This window comes from Apis laboriosa, unplaced genomic scaffold, assembly GCF_014066325.1.
Source record: "Apis laboriosa isolate Shangri-la unplaced genomic scaffold, ASM1406632v1 scaffold18_cov149, whole genome shotgun sequence".
NCBI classification, from domain to species: Eukaryota; Metazoa; Arthropoda; class Insecta; order Hymenoptera; family Apidae; genus Apis; species Apis laboriosa.
In genome coordinates, this window is record NW_025222233.1 from 551,002 (window position 1) to 570,116 (window position 19,115).

The following is a 19,115-nucleotide window of genomic DNA, read 5'->3' on the forward strand; positions in this document are numbered from 1 at the left end:
ATAGGTATTTATTATGCGCAAAAGAAAAGTAAAAGAGCAAAATTTAAATTGAAAGAGATAAAATATTTAAAAATGAGAACAAATAATATGAAATTTTATACAATAACTATAAGTAATGAAAATTTTAAAAATTTTAATCATATGATTCACAATATGATAATAGAAATAGTTACAGAAATAATAAAGAAAGAAATGCTGATATTTATTATCAAATGAATTTCATTTATCACAAATATTAAATAATAAATGCTAATAATTTACAAATATTATTTGCAACATGATTTTTATAACAAAAGCTACTATTTTTTTTGTTTATAATATTTCAAATAATAAAATATTTTGTTTATAATATTTAAAATAATAAAAAAATCAACTAAAAATATAAAAATCATATATTATGTTATATTTTTATAAATTTATATGATAAAAATTGTATAAATTATTTAGTTTCATACAAAAAACCATTTTTAAATCTATTTTCCATTTTTTAATCTATCTATAAAGTTTTTAATGTAATTTTTTATACCTTCTTAGGACAAAACATGAAATCGTTATTATTGATTTGTCACATAAAATACAATATATTTATAGCTTAATATGTACAGCACTTATTATAATTTTCAAGCCTTTTATTAGGGAATATTACTAAGTATCGTAGAAAGCATCAATAATAAACAGCAATTAAAAACATGATTTATTTCATTATAATTATTAATGAAACATAATGAAGTAAAATTAGATAAGATTAATCTTAAAAAAAATCAATTATAAGATAATTATTTTGGCATCTTTGCTTTTATTTTATTATTTCTATGATTTATTAATTGTATAAGTTTTACTTTGTAAATATATACAATTTTTTAAATATTTTCTGTGCACTTCATNAATAAATTTTCAATTAAAATTAATATCAGAATTTCTTATAAAAGTTTAATACAAACATTTTTAATTCATTAATTTAAAAAAAATTCTTACTTAACAATTTTATCTTGTTATTATAAACAAGATAAATCAAATCATAAAATCTTGTATTACACTAAACTTGTTTTCATCACTTCTCATATATAGTGATATATTATATTTAAGTATTTAATTATTCTTGGCCAAAACCTTCTGTTTCTTCAATTGCATAATTTAACTTTTCTACTAGTTGATCATAACTTTTATATGGTGGTAAATCCAATCTATTGAAGCATGTATGTGATCTAGGTAACCATGTATCTTTTCCTACTTTCTCTATACAAAATCTTTGAGGACCATTGCTTCCTAAAAAAATGTAATTTTAAATTTAAATAATTTGAATTTAATTTAAATTATTTAAAATTCATTTAATTATTAGTATTTATTATTTACCCATTAATTCTGCAAATCCTCCAACAGGTACTCGACAAGTACCCGTTACAAATTGTAAAAGTCGAGCTCGTTTTTCGCTATCTGTTCTATTTACGAACTGAATATAAAATATATAAATATAATAAATCTGACATATATATATATATAGAATAATTTTTTACATATATAATATGTATAATATATATTTTTTACATATATAATATCTATTACATATATAATAACAAACCTGCCAAAACCACAAAATTTGTTTGCTATTTCGTGTATAATGTCTATAAATTGTATTGCGTTGCCAATCTTCTACATCTATTTCTTGCATACCACAAAGCATAAGTTCTAATTCACGCTCATCAAAATATTTTAACCATTCTAATGGTACAACAGAATTAAAACCTTCTAAAAATGCTTTAGTTTGGTCCTCTATACCTCTTGTCATTCTCCATTCTGTCATTAACCTTATATAATAGAAATTAATAAATAAATTATTCTTTAACATACAAAATTTTAATTTAATGTTTGTTATACCTAATATATTCTTCTTTATTTTCTTCAATAACTCTAATTTTGTCACCACCTTCTTTTAATTCATGATGTATTACTTGGCCAAGAATTTCAAAATCTACACTATAATACAATTCGAGGCCACATTCATCAATATTGTTTTCTTTTATCCATACAAGAGATTTATAGAATTCTGGATCAATAGATTCTATATCTTTCATAATTAATTTTTTATTTAACATACGTTTATAAAATGGCATAGTGAATCCACTATAGATAAAACGTCCATGATAAAGAGCCTTTATATAAAAATATATATTAATTTTATTGATTTTATTAAAAATATATTATGAAGAAAATAAAAAATTATCATACCATTGCTATAAATCTTCCAATAAATTTGAAATATTGTAAATGATCAGGATTAACATAAGATGCTGGATTAATTTGTAAACTATAATTACTCTTATTGGCATATTCAAATAAACAATACATTGGATTTAACACTTCATGACTTAATAAGAAAAACCATTCTCTAAAATCAAAATTAATATTTAATTCATTTTTATTTTTTTAAAATAATTTTTAATTAAAATAATTAATTCTTACCTTGATACACCTCCATAATCTAAACCTTCTTCTCCTTTAAATATTATATATAATCTGCGTCTTAGTGCAAAAGCTTCAGCATTCATTATCTGATGATAGGAATCTTCAAACAATGTTTGTCGATTAACACTAATTTTTATATGATTCGGTAATGCATTGGTCTGACATAAAAAGCGAAATTGTGATAATTTCCATCGAAATGATCTTTCATATGCTCTTGGTACACGATAAACACCTTTTGGACTAAATAACGAGATAATAATAAGTAGCATAAGAAAAAAAAGAAATATTTAAGAATGATTTAAAAGAAAATATACAAACCCTTTAGGTGCACCAGGTCTTGGATCTTGAAATGTAGTTGTCCTCGTATTATGATCTACAAAATATCGAACTCCATCTTCAGTTAATCGTATTTCCCAGCCATCTGGTAATGGTGGTTCATCAATTCCAGTTTCTTGTCCTTGCGTTCTTGGATCTTCCCATTGTGTTGTACGATTTTTATGATTTACATAATAAATTCTTCCTTCTGGCTGTTTACGTCTTTCCCACCCAGCAGGTAATGGTCCTAGAGTATCATCATCATCAACCATAGATGATGTTGAGGATCCTGCTATAACAGTTTGATTTCCATGTGCCTGTAAATATATATTAAATTTCTAAACTAGGATGTTAAATATTTATATTTAAAAACTAGAAATGAAATATAAATATAAATAAAATTATTATATTATAATTATTTATTACTTACTTGAGGATAGAGAAATCGTTGGTTTCCTTGTTGTACCACATGCTGTCTTTCACCTTGCCAATGCTGAAAATGTTGTAATCTTTCTGTATTTGGTCTTTGCCATGTTGTTGTTCTTGTATTATGATCTACATAATAAATTCTGCCTCTGGGATCTCTACGAACTTCCCAACCTGGTGGTAAAGGTTGTGGTCTTTCCCAAGAAGTACTTCGTGTCTTATGATCAACATAATACCTAATTAAAAATAATAATAAAAATAAAGTATTAAAAATATATATATATTTTATACATTTCTTAAGAAAAATGTAAAAATTAAATTATTTTTTTAAAATAAATAACCTTCTTCCATAAATATCATATCTCATTTCCCAACCAGGAGGTAATGGCTCTTCAGAATGATTTGTGGGATCAATTTCAGCAAGTACAATTGAAGATCCAGATTGAGTTGACTGTCCAGGCAGCATGTTAGTTGATCCTGACAATGAAGCTACCCGTTGTACTACTCGAGGATTTGACCGTATAGTTGTAGGATTTGTATATTGTTCATTATGAGTAGTTCTACGTGCTTCACTCGTGGATAATATTGAAGATTGATCTGAACGTGTTATTCCACGATTATCTGTCATAAGAAACACTGTAGGTTGTTCTAAATGAGAACCATCTGGTAAAGTAAATACTACAGATTGCTCTGTTTGAGAATGTCCTTGATTATCAGTTAAAACAGGATTTCTAAATTGATCTACTCTAGAAACTATAAATCCATCCATTAAAGAAGTATCCTGATCTGTTCTCATATTTCCATAACTATCTGAAAGAGAACTAGTTACTGATTGTTCTGTTCGAATGTTACGTTCATTAGAAAGAGATTGTTCTGTTCTATTATGTGAACATATGTCTGTATTAGTAGTTAATTGATCTGATCTAGATATTCCAACTGTTCCAGACAATATTGTTGATTGTTCAATTTGGGAAATATTACGACTTTCTGAGGCAGAAACTTTTGGAAATTGTTCTGTACATGAACCAACTCTTATACCATCTATACCAGATGTTGATACATGCTCTATTCGAGACGTTTGACGATCTGGCAAAGATGCGGCAAAACGTCCTGATAAAGATACAATAGATTTATCTGCAGGCGATATTACATGTCCATTTGATAAAGAATTTGATGCAACAGGTTCAATTTGTTCATTATTTTTATTAGTATTAGTTTGCTCACTTCCACTATTATAAGTAGAGTTTTGATAAATATTTGACAATGTTCCATGAAAATTAGATGATGCAACATGTTTAGCTTCATGTAATCTCATACGTGCTCGAATCCCTCCATTAAGAATGCTACTATTACTAATAGCATCATTATTTGAAACACCTAAAATATTGTTTGTAATTTTAAATTGAAAACAGTTTTATATTATTTATATATAAAATATATCAAAATTATAAAAAATTAAATACCTAATCTTAATTTCTTACCATCAAAAGTTATGCAGGCAGATTGTGTTTGACATGATGGTGATTCATTAATGCTTGATGATGTATTTGGCATATTGATTCTTAATCCATCAAATACTGTTATTAATTCTCCAACTTTACATAATTGAGAATCATGTTTATTTTCACTCATTAAGTCAAACGTTACTTCCATATTTTCTAATTTTCCATTATAATGAGATAATACTTGAGAAAGACTTATTTTTTTTTCTCCTATTAAAGTATCTTTTCGGAAAGTACTATGATCTAATAATCGAAAATGTAATTGTGAATGTGGAGTTACAAGTATTGTAAATTCCTCGTTCCATTTTGGTTGATATGTAGATTTCGAAACTTCTGTTTTTCGAGGACTTTTATCATCAACAGAAAATTCTATATAAGGATTAGGCTTTAAAAATGTAGAACTTCTTAATATAGCACCTTCAACTAAAATAATTAATTGTTATCTTAATATTATATATTATTTGCATATAATAATAATATTATCTATTTATTTTTCTAATAGTTATTATATTTAATATTTATTTATTAAATAATATGTTATATTTGTCAAAATAAATGGAATAATAGTTATAAATTTAAATATTGATTCATATATCATATGTATATCATATATGTATATATATATATATATATATATATATATATATATATATATACATATATATAATATATAATAATAATAATGACATGAAATTTATATGTATTTTAAAAATAAATTAAAACTTACTTGTAATACTCAATTGGTGAAAACCAGATGATGCCACTTCTTCGTCACAATGAGACATTGTATACAATTTAGTAAAATTTAATATATTTTTTGAAAATTCATAATTTTTTTACTATTTATATATAAATTTCATCTGAAATGAAGTTTTAAATAATCTTAATGAATTGAGTTAAACAAAAATACTTTTATTGTATTGTATACATACATCTATTAATAAAAATTATAAAATTATATAAAATAATTAAAAAATATTCTGAAAAACAATTATCACTATGGTAAAACAAAAGAAATATTTAAGCTAGATTAGTAATTAAATTATATTACATCATTGTATAAATAAACGAAATAAAAAATTATTTCAGACATTATAATATTTTGTATAATAATAAAGCAAAATTACATAAAAAAGTAAACTTATGTTTAATATTTAATATAATCAATTAATGATAAATACATACATTACAATACTGTATAAAGCAATACGGTTTAAAAAAGTTGATGGCTTTCATGTACTAAAAACACTATTGCTATTGATATTCTCTTTCTAAATGATGGAATTAAAATATTCAAATAATTACATAATACATACAGATGTATTTATTATGAATTCTTGAAAATGTATCCAACTCCAATACATTGCCTATTTTTAAGGCTATTAATGTTTATACGATAAAAGTTCTTCAACATTCACAATTTTTATCACAGAACTTCGTTATCAGTAGGTCACCATCTTTTCACACATCAAAGGTAGGAACCTTTTATAATATGCAAATCACTATAAAAGCATAGGATGTATGCGCGCGCATATGTTATGTATTTATCTCACAGAAAATGCTAACTATATTAAGACTCTATTTTTACTTCCCTAGATATAAATATAAAATATAAATTTTATGATTTTAATATGATTTTTTATATATAACATTAATATGATTTTTCATAAAATTAAAATATTTATTTACTATTAAATTAAAATATTTAATAATATATAAATAAAATAATATATAATTAAAATTATATATTCTTATATATATTATGACTAAAAACTTATTATTACTATATAATATATTAATTTTGTTATATCATTAAAATTTTTATTGAAATAAAAATAAAATGGATATTTGTATTAATATTAACAAAATTGCTTGTAATATTAAATTATTTAAGTTAATTAATATTTAATAACAGATTTTAATAATATTAATTTTATAATAATATTTATTATTAAATTATTGAAAACTGATAAAAAAAAGAATACATAATATATACAAAAAGAATTAAGATATTAAGATATCTGTTTGTATTTTATATTCTGCAATATTAAAATATTAATTTTTTTTTATCATGATTTATTTAAATATAAGCTATGATAATTAACTTGGCAACATCGCTTTTGCTAGTATTGAGAGTCTTATAGTATTGTAGTAATATATATTTTACTTTTTTTTAAAAAATTGATCTTTCTAAAATTATTTATTTGATAATCTGATATTTATAATATATATATATTTTATTGATATTAATTCTTATTAGAATTAGAATTTTCATATGTAATTTGTGTAGAATATTGTATAATATGTCATATTAACTGTATCAAAATTTATTGAAGTAAATATTATCATATATAAAAATAATTAAAATTTAATTAATATAAATTTAAAATTAATATTTTTTAATTGAAGAGATTTTGAATACTATATATATATATACTTATAATATATAGTGATACTATATATATATATACTTATAATATATAGTGTTATATATACTTTTATATATAATATATAATATAATACTTATAATATAAATGATACTATATATATACTTATAAGAATAGTTATAATATAATACTACATATTTTTTATCTTAGAAAAATAATAGTGTTACTTAACCTAATAACAATATTAGTAAGATAAATGATATAAAAAAGTAATGTAAAATATTTTTAAAGAATAGAATTTTAATTATTTAATTAAATTCTTTTTTTAGGTAAATTATAATGAAATTCACACAATTTTTATATAAACATCATATAGGTAAAGCAGTAAGATATTTATGGCAGCATCAACGAGAGAGATCTATATTAATGACTAAAACAGAAAATATTTTAAGATCTATGAATTTTCCAATTGAAGATGCTACAAAATTTATATTAAAACAAAATCAATATAAACACAAAATGTAATATTCTTTTCTTATTTTATATTATAGCTTTAATATTAATAGTTTTAATATTTATTTATTAATTCTTATAATAAAAAACAAATAAATTTAATAACCTTATTTGAAGTTTATAAATGCTTTTTTAATTTTTAATAATGAAATTAATAAAACTTTATAAATAATATTAATTATAAATAATGTTATTTATTTTTTTTATATTAGAATTGAAAATTCAATTAAATTCAATAATATAAATCTTGAATTGAAAGATACAAATTATTTGATATTTGAAGATCATAATGTTTTACAAGAAGGAGTGCCACAAGCATGTTTATTAACAAAAACATTAAAAATTGATGATGAATTGCCAAAAAAAATACAAAATTTAATTACTGAAATTCCAGATAATATAAATAATTTATTAAAAAGGTATTATATAAAAATTATATTAAACATATAACATTGCTTTATAATTTTATTAAAATTAATATAATTGATATGTATAAATGCTAATTCATTTTAAAAATCATTTTATTCAGATTTGTTTATACATCTGTAATATATGATACACAGCAAATAAAATTACCACGATTAAAGGATCCTGATCGACCTGCTTGGGTATTTCCAAGAGTATATGGTGTAACTACAACAAGAAAAATGTAAATATCAATTAATTTTTATTATATATAATTATGGTTATTAATATAATATAATATATAATATATAATGATATATATATAATATATATATTATAATATAATTAATATAATATATAATATAAATATCTAAGATATTAAGTTGATATACAAAGAGATGAAAATTTTGTCTATTTGACTGAACACATTGCATAACAATAGGTTCAGGTAATTTTTTCATATTTAATCCAAATCTTTGTATATATATATATATATATATATATATATATATACACAATAATATACATATACATAATATATATATATAATATTATATTAATAATCAATATTTATATATAACAATAATATATATATATTATATTAATAATATAAATCAATAATATAAAATAATAATAAATTTTTATATAATTATATTGACTTTATATTTTTCTAATTTTAATTTTAAAGTGATATGTATATTGTAGGCATAATTTATCAAAAAAGTTTTTACAACTTTGTGAATCATTATGTGGATTAAATGATGCACAAAACAAATCAATAACGCATGATGGACTTTTATCTATGTGTTTAGGTATGTGAATTATTAAAGAAATAAATAACATTAATTTGTTAAGATTATTATATTATTTGTTAAGAAATATTATATTTTTATATATTGAAACATTCATATTTATATATTATTATATAATTTTCAATTTTAGTATTTAAAACTTTAATAAAAATTTAGGAAAATTTTGCATATTTTAGTATATATATATTATTACTTCTAATATATTTATATATTTTATTTCTAATTATTTTAATATATCTCTAATATATTTATTATTTTTAATATAATACTCTAGTAATATAATAATCGTTTATTGATAACTTATCTTTTAGAAAAAGAAAATTATTTCATAAAATTTTCTTTAAAAATGGATATAATGATGACATCTTTAATACCTTTGACACCAATAGAAGATGTAAATATGAATAATGAATTTGATTTACCTGATATTTATCCATTACATTATACTATTGGTTTATCTAAATTAGATATTTTTAATAATGAAAATCTATATCGTAAGTAGAAATTTGATATAATATTTCTACATTATAATTAGAAAATTTAAAAATATATATTAATATTATAGCAATTATTATGGAATCGCCATTTATGAATGTTCATACTATTTTTATAAATAATAATCCAGAGGAAGTTAGAAATTTAACTGAAATGCCAGTCACGGAAGATCAAATTCATGCACGTTCTATGATAAAATCATTTACTGTAGCAGCAACTTGTGCGCAACAAAGATTTGGATTAAATGTGAAAAAATTACCTGAACCTATTGTTGTGCAATGTGTTCAGTCAGATGGACAAAACTTTCACTTCTCTGTATATCAACTTAATACCTTAGATATTGATGGTAAAGAAGGAATAAAAAATTTTTGGTGGTCAGAACCATCAATAAAATTATATGAAGAAGCTCAATATGAAAAAGGACAGCCTTGTCTTAAAGATTATAATAGTGACGTTTTTAAAAGATTTCTTGCATTTTATAAAAATAAATAAAATAAGAAACAATTATTTATAATAAACATATTTTTTTGTTTATATTTATATTTTTATATTAATTTGTTAGTAATTTGTAGTTAAAAATATTTATATTGTTATATGTTAATTTAAAAGTTATAAAAACTTGTAAATTTATTTGTAAATATATCATTGTTTTACAATGCATATATAAAATATAGTGAAACTTAGCTTTTCTTTTAGATTTTTATTTATATATAATATGTATTTCTATACATTTTTTATTAAATTAAATATTTATTGTGATATTTAATAGATTTTTAAATAGTATAGTAGGTTGGATATTTGTATTAATTTCTTTTTGTCTTATTTGATAACGATGATTAGTTTGTGGTTTTATCAAATATTTTGAAGAAGTATAAGGTTTGACATGAAAATATATATGACGTAGTGCCTGAAATAAAAAAATTTTTAATTATTATTATATATTTTAATTACTAGTTATTTTATTTTAATTATAATTATATTATATTATATTATATATATAATTATATAATTATATTATATTTTATTATAATTATTTTAATATAACATACTTCACTAGCTGATAAGCGTTTTGATGAATTATAAATAAGTATTTTACTAATTAAATCAATAGCTTCTGGTTCAGAATCTTCAATAATTTTTTCCCAAGTTATTCCTTTATGATATGGAAATGTAATTTTGTTATAATCAGGTAATATACTTAAATCTGGCCAGGTTTCTGATGTAGGTGAACCTAAATATTTTAAAACAATTGCTAACTGCTCAATATCTGTTTCACCCTGTGAGTTTAACATTAATTAATTTAATCTTAAAAATGTTAAAATATAATAGAAAAAATAGAATATAGAAATACTTTACATCTTACAGGAAATAATGGAGATTTATTAAGTAATTCACCAAAAATGCAACCAATAGACCACATATCAATAGCTGACGTATAATATCGTGCACCATATAATAATTCAGGTGCTCTGTACCATCTAGTGGCAATTTGATGTGAATATGGCTTTGTTACATTTTTCCACAACAATCTCCCTAAACCAAAATCAGCAATTTTTAGAATACCTTTCTCATTTATTAATAAATTAGCAGGTTTTAGATCCTAAAAATATTTTAATATTTTTTTATTATAATTTAATAGGATTTTAAATATAAAAAAGAAAATTCTAATTATTTTAATTTATATAATATTATATTATATTATATAAATATTATAATATTATTATAATATATATATTATAATAATATTTATTATTTACTCTATGTATTATATTTTTTCCATGTATATATGCAATGCCCTCTAAAATCATCTTTATATAAATTTTTATTTGAACTGGAGTTAATAATATATCATTATCTTTTATTATTTCCCATAATCCTGTTGGCATATATTCAAAGACCATTATAAAATCTAAACCAGCAGGAAAAGCATCTAATAACTCTATAATCTGTAATAAATAAATCTTTTTTTATAATTTTCTTATTTCTATATTAATAAAAAAATTTTTTCTTTAAAAAAATACTAATAAATTAATGAATACATTATACAACAGAGTTTATTAACAATACGTAATAATTAAAATAAACATACATTGAGATGTTTTAATTGTTGCAAAATTTTTATTTCTCTAATAATAGATGTAGATATACCATTGTCAATATTTTTTAAGAATAATTTTTTTAATGCAACATTTTTTTCTGTTTCCAAATCATGTGCTTTTAAAACAACACCTTGTGCTCCTTTTCCAATTTTTCCTGTGATTATATATCTATCCATATTTAAGATATTTATAAATTAAAATCAAATTATAATGCTGAAATAATAATTTTTTTTAGATTTAAACAATTTTTATTTTTTTGTTTTTTAATATATTAATCATTTGATGTTTAACAAGGAAAAAATTTTTTTTTCATTTTTTTTTATGCAATGAATATTATATAAGTTATATATGTATATCATAAATAAAGAAATATTTGTTAAAATTTTTGGATTTCATTTAATAAATATCAAAATATTTTCTTATTAATTTCTATAAAAATTTCATTAATTGATAACTTAATATTAATACAATATATGCTTTATTTTCAAAATTTACTAATATATGAAATATAAATAATTGAACACAATATTTATTACCGTCATATACTTTTATTTTACTAATTAATTACAAGATTTCTTTATAGAAATATTTAAATTATAATAAGATTAAAAGAGTATTTGTAACTAGAGAAACAATTGTTTTGTTATTATTAAATATATATCTTATCGAACTATTGAACGATAGGATGTAAATAAAATCACGTGACTAAATTCTAGAAAAATCAGGTTCAATAACAATTCGTAAATCGATTTAATTTCCCTAGATTTTGATCCGTGATTTTATTTATATTTGTGGATACGACTTATCGAATGAAATAAATAAATAACTAAGTAATAAGTATCTAAATTTTAGTGAGAAATATTTCTAGAGAGATATTTGCTTAACCTAACTTCTATTAAAATTATTTTATAAAGTGTTTTATAAACAATTAATGAAAATAGTAAAAATAATATTAATCGTTTCCTATTTATATATTATATAATAATAAATTTTGAAAGTGAAATAAATCATATATTGTGTTAATATTAAGTTATCAATTAATGACATTATAATAAAAATTGAAAACATATCTAGGTATTTTGTAATGAATAGTTTTTTACGAATATATTTGTTATATTTATAATTATGGAGAATAAGAAATCAAAAAATTTTTATAAAAACAAATGGTATTTCGATAAAAAGAAATCAACAAAATCTAACAGTAAGATGTTATTTATTTTAATTAATTTAAAAATTAATAAATCTTTTTTTTTTTTATATAAATAATGTTTTTTTATTGATATTTAAAATATAAAATTTGAAGTATTGGGAAAAATAAAAAAAGTATTTTCAACTATATAAAATATTTAATAAAACTGTATAATTTTATACAGTTTTATTAGATATTTTACATAAAATTATTTTTATTATATAGAAAAAAGAGATAAAGGTCTTTTCTTTTTAATAATAAGTTTTTTTTTTATATTTAATAAAATATTTTAAGGTAAGTTTATTAATTTATAATTTAAAATCATTTTAAATTAAGTATATGAACTTTTTTTTTTTAACTTTGAAATTTTTTTTAATTACTTTTTTATATTATTTATAAAATTATCTTTGTAATATAAAAATATTCTTATCGTGTTATAATACACAATTTTTTTTAAATTTTTTAAATTATTATATTATATATTTTCTTAAATTCTAATATTTAATTCGCATAGATTCTAAAATTATAAATATTGCAAAAGTGCGACATCGTTGTGGTAAATTATTTATTTTTTTATTTATATATATATTTTATTTATACATATTTTTTTAAAAATTATTTCTTTTCTTCTCACAATTTTTTTTTAATTTTTAAAAAAATTATTTAAAATATATAATAATTACAATAATTTTAAACATTTTATTTTATTTCATATTATTTCAATAATATCTTTACACAATACTTTAATTTGAAAATATCAATGTATTTTTTTTTTAATTATAAATAAAATGAAAATATCGTCAGTCAATATTTAAATATTACGAAAAAATAATTCTCATTCATTTAAATAAAAATTGAAATTCTTATAAAAAACTGATTTTATATCTGATTTTATATTTTTTATATTTTCATAAAAATTTATAAAAATTTTATTAATATATAATAATATTTTTTAAGAATAATTTTTATTTTAATTTTATTTTAATTTTTCATGCAAATTGCGTAAATAGTGTAACTAGAAAATATACATAATTGAAAAAATTAATAAAAATTAAGAATATACATATGTATATGTACAATATATATGTGTATTGATGAATTCATGTATTATTAATGTAAAATTATATATTAATTTTTTATGATGTTATATAATAAATTTTTATGATGTTACATATGATAATTTATATTAAATTTATATAATAAAATTACAATTATATATTGATATTTTTATTTATTTAATTTTTATATTTTAAATATTAATTATATATAAAAAAATTTATTATATTATTATATTCTAATTAATTTTATAAATTGATGGATCAAATCAAATTTTTATTTAACATGTAAAATATTAAATTTTTTTTAACATGTAAAATAAATAATTTACAGATTACAAAAATAATCAAAACACTGAAAAAATATGTAAATCTTTAGATCCTATTGAAATACATAATTTAATTAATATTCATAATAATTATGTAAATTTCAATATTCCTTATTATGGATGGAAATTATTTTTTTATGATGAAGGTAACTTCTATTATTAAATAATTACTATTAAATAAATTTGATATCATATACATATAATAATTAATTATACAATATACAATATACATATAATAATTAATTAAAAAATGACATAATTTTGAAAAAATAATTGATTATTTAGAATATAAGGATGATTCGGATACTATTAAAAAAATTCAAACAGTAGAAAATTTTATAAATAGACATCAACGATTATTAACATTACTTTCGTTAGAAAATTTAGAAAATGGAACGGTATTTATTATTGATATGTGTGAATTATACAATGATCAAAATTTTTTAAATGAATGGTCTGACTTCAAGAAAGATATATATGAAAATCCATTACATACCTTAAATTGTTTTAAACTCACTATACATCAGGTATATTGATATAACTTTTTTATATATTTATTTACGAAATATTAAATTTTAATATTTTTAGCAAATTTTAAATACAATACCACGAGAAAATTTGAGTTCTGTAAATATTATAAATATATTATCCAATGTTAGAATAAAAATATTAAATTATGAACCAATTATAAGTTTGCAAGATTTGAAAGCAAATTCTTATGGTATGTACATAATATTTATAAGAAATAATTTTTGTTTTTATGTAATTAATTTTATTTGTTTTTATGTAATTAATTAACAGGAAGATTAGTATCTGTTAGAGGTTGTGTAATTAGAGTAGGTCATATAAAGCATCTTGCACAATGGATAGCATTTGCTTGTCGTAAATGTAATTTGCAAAAAATAATGAAACAGCCACTGGGAGTCTTCACAATTCCGAAAAAATGTAATCTATGTGGCGTATCTAAATTTCGTGCAATATTAGATTCACCATTGATAAAAAGCATTCCATTTCAAACAATTAAAATACAAGAGATTTCAAATAATGATCAGGTTTTTATTTTTATAATAAATTAAAAAATTATAAATTATATTATATATATTATATATTATAAATTATATACTATATATAATATATTTTATATTATAAATTATAAATTATAAATTATAAGTAAAAATAAATCGAACATCTTTAGTAATATATTTTATATACATTACACATTATATGATGTATTATATGATTTTTTTTCCATTAGAATAGTAAAGGTAATATGCCTAGAATGGTTGATATCGAATTAATGGATGACTTAGTTAATACTTGTATGCCTGGAGATGATATTACTTTAACAGGAATTATAAAGGTAAATATAAGGTAATATATAGTAAATTATAAAGTAATAAAATATATGTAATAAATTATAAATAATAAATATAATAATAAAAATAAAATATTAATATATAATTGTAAAATAAAGTGAAATAATTACTTTATTTATTCTTAAAATTATATCAGAAAAAATTTCTTTAATTGTAATTCCATTTTTTTTATTCTATTTCTCTTATAATCTTTAAATAATCTATAAATAAAATTAAAAAATTAAAAATTAAAAAAAATTAAAAATTAAAAAAATTAAAAATTAAAAATTACTATAAATAAATAAAATTTATGTCAAAAGTTTTTTTCCACAGCGTAGAATTGCAAGATTTCGAGAAAAAATGAAGATGATTGTGAATTTAATTCATTTAAAAATATTTCATATATTTTATATTTACATGTATAAACAGTAAATGTATACATATATAATAAATATTTGTAATCATCACAATGGATAATTCTGAATATGCATGAATTATTCTTTAGAAACAAATTAATTATTATTATTGGATATTGAGAATATACGCATGACAATTAAACAAACGAATGTTTATTCACATATACTTTGTTCACTACATATTATTCGAATTTATGAGAACTAATCGATTAAATAAGTTTAATTTTTCATCTGTGTTTATATAATGCTAGATAATGAATTAATATTAATTAATTTTAATATATAAAAGAATATATATATTTTATATCTTCATTTCTATTAATAGAGTAAAATATTTTTAAATAAAAGAATTAAGTATTAATAAAAATTTCAAGAGAAATTTAGAACATTTTTTAATTTAATTTAATATAATAAATAATATAATAAATCTCGAAATTACGCATATTATTTTGCAATTTCCTTTTTTTTTAAGCAATTAATTTTAAAACATACAAAAGAACACAAAAAACATTATATTTATAACGCAATCGCGAAGATCATTTTTGAATAAAAATTTATTAGAATAATATTAGACACATTAATTATCACACCTTTAGAATTTTTATTTTAATTTTTTTATAATAATCGAAAACATTATAAAATTGATAAAGATAATTTAGAAACGATTAGTAGCGATATGATTTATCAAAATTTCTGATTTTTATAATTGAAAAATCTTGTCTGTAATCTGTGACCTTTTCAAAAAATTCCGAATATCTTACGTCAGTTCAGATACAAGCCTCACCTTCATTAAAGAAAGATGTTTCAAGGGCGTATGGAAGGAGGATCGCGACACTCATTAATTCAAAAAATTAGCATTTTTATAAGCAATCAACAGGCATATGGATTTTATAAGAAATCATCATTAAACTTTTTCAAATTTAAATAAATTTAATTTTTGTATATTACTTTTATTGATATAATAACATTTTAATATTCAAAATATACATCAATATACTTGCTTGCTTAAAAAAATATCGATAATCTTGAAATTTTTTAAGAATGACTTCAACAATTAAATTTTTATTTCTATTTATATTTTTATTTTTAAGATATATTTTTAAGATATATATATTATATATAATTATATATAATTTATATTTTTATTTTTAAATGTTTTTTTCGTTATTATTAAATGACAATTAATTGAATTTATTAAAAATTTATTAAAATTTATTTTTTTTTTATTAAAAAAAATACATATATTTTATATTTTAATTTGTATATTAAAATTTTTGAAATAACATGATATATTATATTACATATGTAGGGTACTAATAATACTAAGATTCGAAATAAAATGTCATTTTCTTTATATATGGAAGCTATTACAATAATTAATAATAAACAGAGACTTCAAAATAAAAATTTTACAAATAATGAAATGTCAATAAAGGATTATTTAGCAATAAAGGTATACAAAATTATTAATATATCTTATAATAATTTGAATAATTCATATTGTTTAAAAATATTTATGTTTTTATCAATTTTAATAGGAAGTATATAATACACCAAATATTTTTCCACTTTTGGTACATTCTTTATGTCCAAGTATATATGGTCATGAAATTGTCAAGGCTGGATTAATATTGAGTTTATTTGGTGGGAATGTAGAACATTTCGAATTACGAGAAAATATTCATATATTAGTCGTTGGTGATCCTGGCCTTGGAAAATCACAAATGTTACAAGCCTGTGCACGAATTGCCGCAAAAGGTATAACAAATAGATGAAAAATTTTTTATTTAACATACAGACATATTTTCAAAGAATTTATAACATGATTTTTAAAGGTGTATATGTATGCGGAAATTCAAGTACATCATCCGGTTTGACAATAACATTAGCGAAAGAAAATAAGAGTAATAATTTTAGTTTAGAACCTGGAGCATTAGTTTTAACAGATAGAGGATGTTGTTGTATTGATGAATTTGATAAAATGTGTAAACAACATGCGGTAAAGCTATTTAAAAAAAATATTTAAATAATTAAATTAATAAAGAATTTTTAATTTTATATTTTTATAAAATTAACAACATATTTTTGATGATTTATTATTTCATGATAATGTAACAAATTATTTGAATTATAGGTTTTATTAGAAGCTATGGAACAGCAAAGTGTAAGCATTGCTAAATCAGGAATAATATGCTCCCTTCCTACGAGAACATCCATTCTTGCAGCTGCTAATCCAATTGGTGGTCGATTTAATCGAAATAAGACAGTAATGCAAAACTTAAAAATGAGCGCACCTCTCTTGTCCCGTTTTGATTTAATATTTTTATTATTGGATGAGCCAAATAAAGTATAAATATTTAATACATAATAACATATAAATAAATACTTTTAGTGATTGTATATTTAATATTATATTTTTTTGTTCATAATAGCATATAGACGATTTATTATGTAAACACGTTATGTCCATCCATGCTGATATAAATACAATTGATAAAACACAAAGTAATACATATCAATGTACAAATGCACCAGATACAACCAAACTTTCATTAAGGTAATTAAAAATATATTAATTAACTTATTATTCATTAAAATTTATTTATTTAAAAAAATTTTTAGAGATAAACTTAGACTTTCCGTAGAAGAAAATCCGAATATCATTCCGCAATCAATTCTTAGAAAATATATCGCATATGCACGACAATATGTTAAACCAAAATTGACTAAAGAGGCAGCTATAATATTACAGAATTATTATTTAAAATTACGAAATAAAAATAATAAATTTAGCGGTTTATCTATCTGCAACAGACAATTAGAAGCTATGATACGATTAACAGAGGTTTAATTATTTTAATTACTGTTTGTTTCAATCTTTATATAGATTTTAAATTAAAAAGAAACTTGTTGTTAAATAGGCTAGAGCAAAATTGGAATTACGGACAGAGGCAACAGAAGTAGATGCTTTGGATGTAATAGAAATTTTACAATATACATTTGATGATAAATTTATAAATTATCAATCTTTAGATACAAAAAATGTAACTACTGGAAAAGTAAGTAAATAAAAGATTTATCATGTTTAATAAAAGATATATACGATATACATATTAATATGTAATTTTTATTTCAAGATTAAACGGTTTATAGAAATATTAAGAAAAGAAACCAATTCTAATAAAAGTCAAATATTTTCTATGAAAAGATTGCAAGAGATTGCGATAGATAAAAATTTTGTAATAGGTGATTTTTCTGAATTTCTTGTGAAATTAAACGAAAACGGAATCTTATTAAAAATGGGAAGTAATACATTCAAATTTATTTCTTCTTAATCTAATATATATATAAGAT

At 19.7% G+C, this 19,115-nt stretch overlaps 4 protein-coding genes across 7 annotated transcripts; 2 read left to right on the forward strand and 2 right to left on the reverse strand.

Annotated features, from left to right (window-relative positions):
• Positions 1-891: 891 nt before the first annotated feature.
• On the reverse strand, positions 892-6,161 carry LOC122711823 (E3 ubiquitin-protein ligase Su(dx)). Of its 2 annotated transcripts, none has more exons than XM_043930904.1 (12): positions 6,023-6,161; positions 5,434-5,566; positions 4,686-5,129; positions 3,546-4,581; positions 3,209-3,440; positions 2,782-3,095; positions 2,461-2,703; positions 2,227-2,386; positions 1,876-2,150; positions 1,580-1,805; positions 1,354-1,450; positions 892-1,266 (listed from the first exon to the last, which is right to left on the reverse strand). In XM_043930904.1, exons 2-12 carry the CDS (start codon positions 5,489-5,491, stop codon positions 1,094-1,096), a joined length of 3,258 nt encoding a protein of 1,085 aa, XP_043786839.1. In that variant the 5' UTR covers positions 5,492-5,566; positions 6,023-6,161; the 3' UTR covers positions 892-1,093. The 2 variants fall into 2 exon arrangements, with proteins under 2 accessions (XP_043786839.1, XP_043786838.1); XM_043930903.1 differs by having other exon boundaries at positions 5,892-6,145.
• Positions 6,162-6,978: 817 nt separating this feature from the next.
• Positions 6,979-9,840, forward strand: LOC122711864 (39S ribosomal protein L37, mitochondrial). 3 transcript variants are annotated; one of them, XM_043931010.1, is made up of 7 exons: positions 6,979-7,041; positions 7,423-7,614; positions 7,819-8,025; positions 8,136-8,255; positions 8,717-8,823; positions 9,135-9,317; positions 9,389-9,840. In XM_043931010.1, the coding sequence occupies exons 2-7, from the start codon at positions 7,433-7,435 to the stop codon at positions 9,808-9,810; spliced, it is 1,221 nt and encodes a 406-aa protein (XP_043786945.1). In that variant the 5' UTR covers positions 6,979-7,041; positions 7,423-7,432; the 3' UTR covers positions 9,811-9,840. The 3 variants fall into 3 exon arrangements, with proteins under 3 accessions (XP_043786945.1, XP_043786944.1, XP_043786946.1); XM_043931009.1 differs by lacking the exon at positions 6,979-7,041 and adding an exon at positions 7,236-7,340; XM_043931011.1 differs by lacking the exon at positions 6,979-7,041 and adding an exon at positions 7,344-7,362.
• A 182-nt stretch (positions 9,841-10,022) lies between these two features.
• On the reverse strand, positions 10,023-12,089 carry LOC122711865 (cyclin-dependent kinase 20). Its single transcript, XM_043931012.1, has 6 exons — positions 11,954-12,089; positions 11,408-11,630; positions 11,076-11,264; positions 10,682-10,918; positions 10,368-10,595; positions 10,023-10,225 (listed from the first exon to the last, which is right to left on the reverse strand). The coding sequence occupies exons 2-6, from the start codon at positions 11,591-11,593 to the stop codon at positions 10,061-10,063; spliced, it is 1,005 nt and encodes a 334-aa protein (XP_043786947.1). The 5' UTR covers positions 11,594-11,630; positions 11,954-12,089; the 3' UTR covers positions 10,023-10,060.
• A 1,611-nt stretch (positions 12,090-13,700) lies between these two features.
• On the forward strand, positions 13,701-19,096 carry LOC122711974 (DNA helicase MCM8-like). The gene is made up of 13 exons (XM_043931217.1): positions 13,701-13,721; positions 14,284-14,517; positions 14,579-14,711; positions 14,792-15,042; positions 15,246-15,350; positions 17,071-17,214; positions 17,300-17,519; positions 17,597-17,760; positions 17,896-18,108; positions 18,194-18,318; positions 18,384-18,606; positions 18,683-18,820; positions 18,899-19,096. Exons 1-13 carry the CDS (start codon positions 13,701-13,703, stop codon positions 19,094-19,096), a joined length of 2,169 nt encoding a protein of 722 aa, XP_043787152.1.
• Positions 19,097-19,115: the final 19 nt, after the last annotated feature.

Coding starts and splice junctions, on each gene's coding strand:
- LOC122711823 (XM_043930904.1), bottom strand. CDS start 5,491: ATGTCTCATTGTGACGAAGAAGTGGCATCATCTGGTTTTCACCAATTG. Junction 2,151..2,226: donor TTGGAAGATTTATAGCAATG/GTATGATAATTT, acceptor TTTTATATAAAG/GCTCTTTATCATGGACGTTT. Junction 1,806..1,875: donor AATAAAGAAGAATATATTAG/GTATAACAAACA, acceptor CTATTATATAAG/GTTAATGACAGAATGGAGAA.
- LOC122711864 (XM_043931010.1), top strand. CDS start 7,433: ATGAAATTCACACAATTTTTATATAAACATCATATAGGTAAAGCAGTA. Junction 8,026..8,135: donor ATAAATAATTTATTAAAAAG/GTATTATATAAA, acceptor CATTTTATTCAG/ATTTGTTTATACATCTGTAA. Junction 8,256..8,716: donor GTAACTACAACAAGAAAAAT/GTAAATATCAAT, acceptor TGTATATTGTAG/GCATAATTTATCAAAAAAGT.
- LOC122711865 (XM_043931012.1), bottom strand. CDS start 11,593: ATGGATAGATATATAATCACAGGAAAAATTGGAAAAGGAGCACAAGGT. Junction 11,265..11,407: donor AACAATTAAAACATCTCAAT/GTATGTTTATTT, acceptor TATTTATTACAG/ATTATAGAGTTATTAGATGC. Junction 10,226..10,367: donor AACGCTTATCAGCTAGTGAA/GTATGTTATATT, acceptor TTTTTATTTCAG/GCACTACGTCATATATATTT.
- LOC122711974 (XM_043931217.1), top strand. CDS start 13,701: ATGAATTCATGTATTATTAAT. Junction 14,518..14,578: donor TTAAACTCACTATACATCAG/GTATATTGATAT, acceptor TAATATTTTTAG/CAAATTTTAAATACAATACC. Junction 17,520..17,596: donor TGCACGAATTGCCGCAAAAG/GTATAACAAATA, acceptor TGATTTTTAAAG/GTGTATATGTATGCGGAAAT.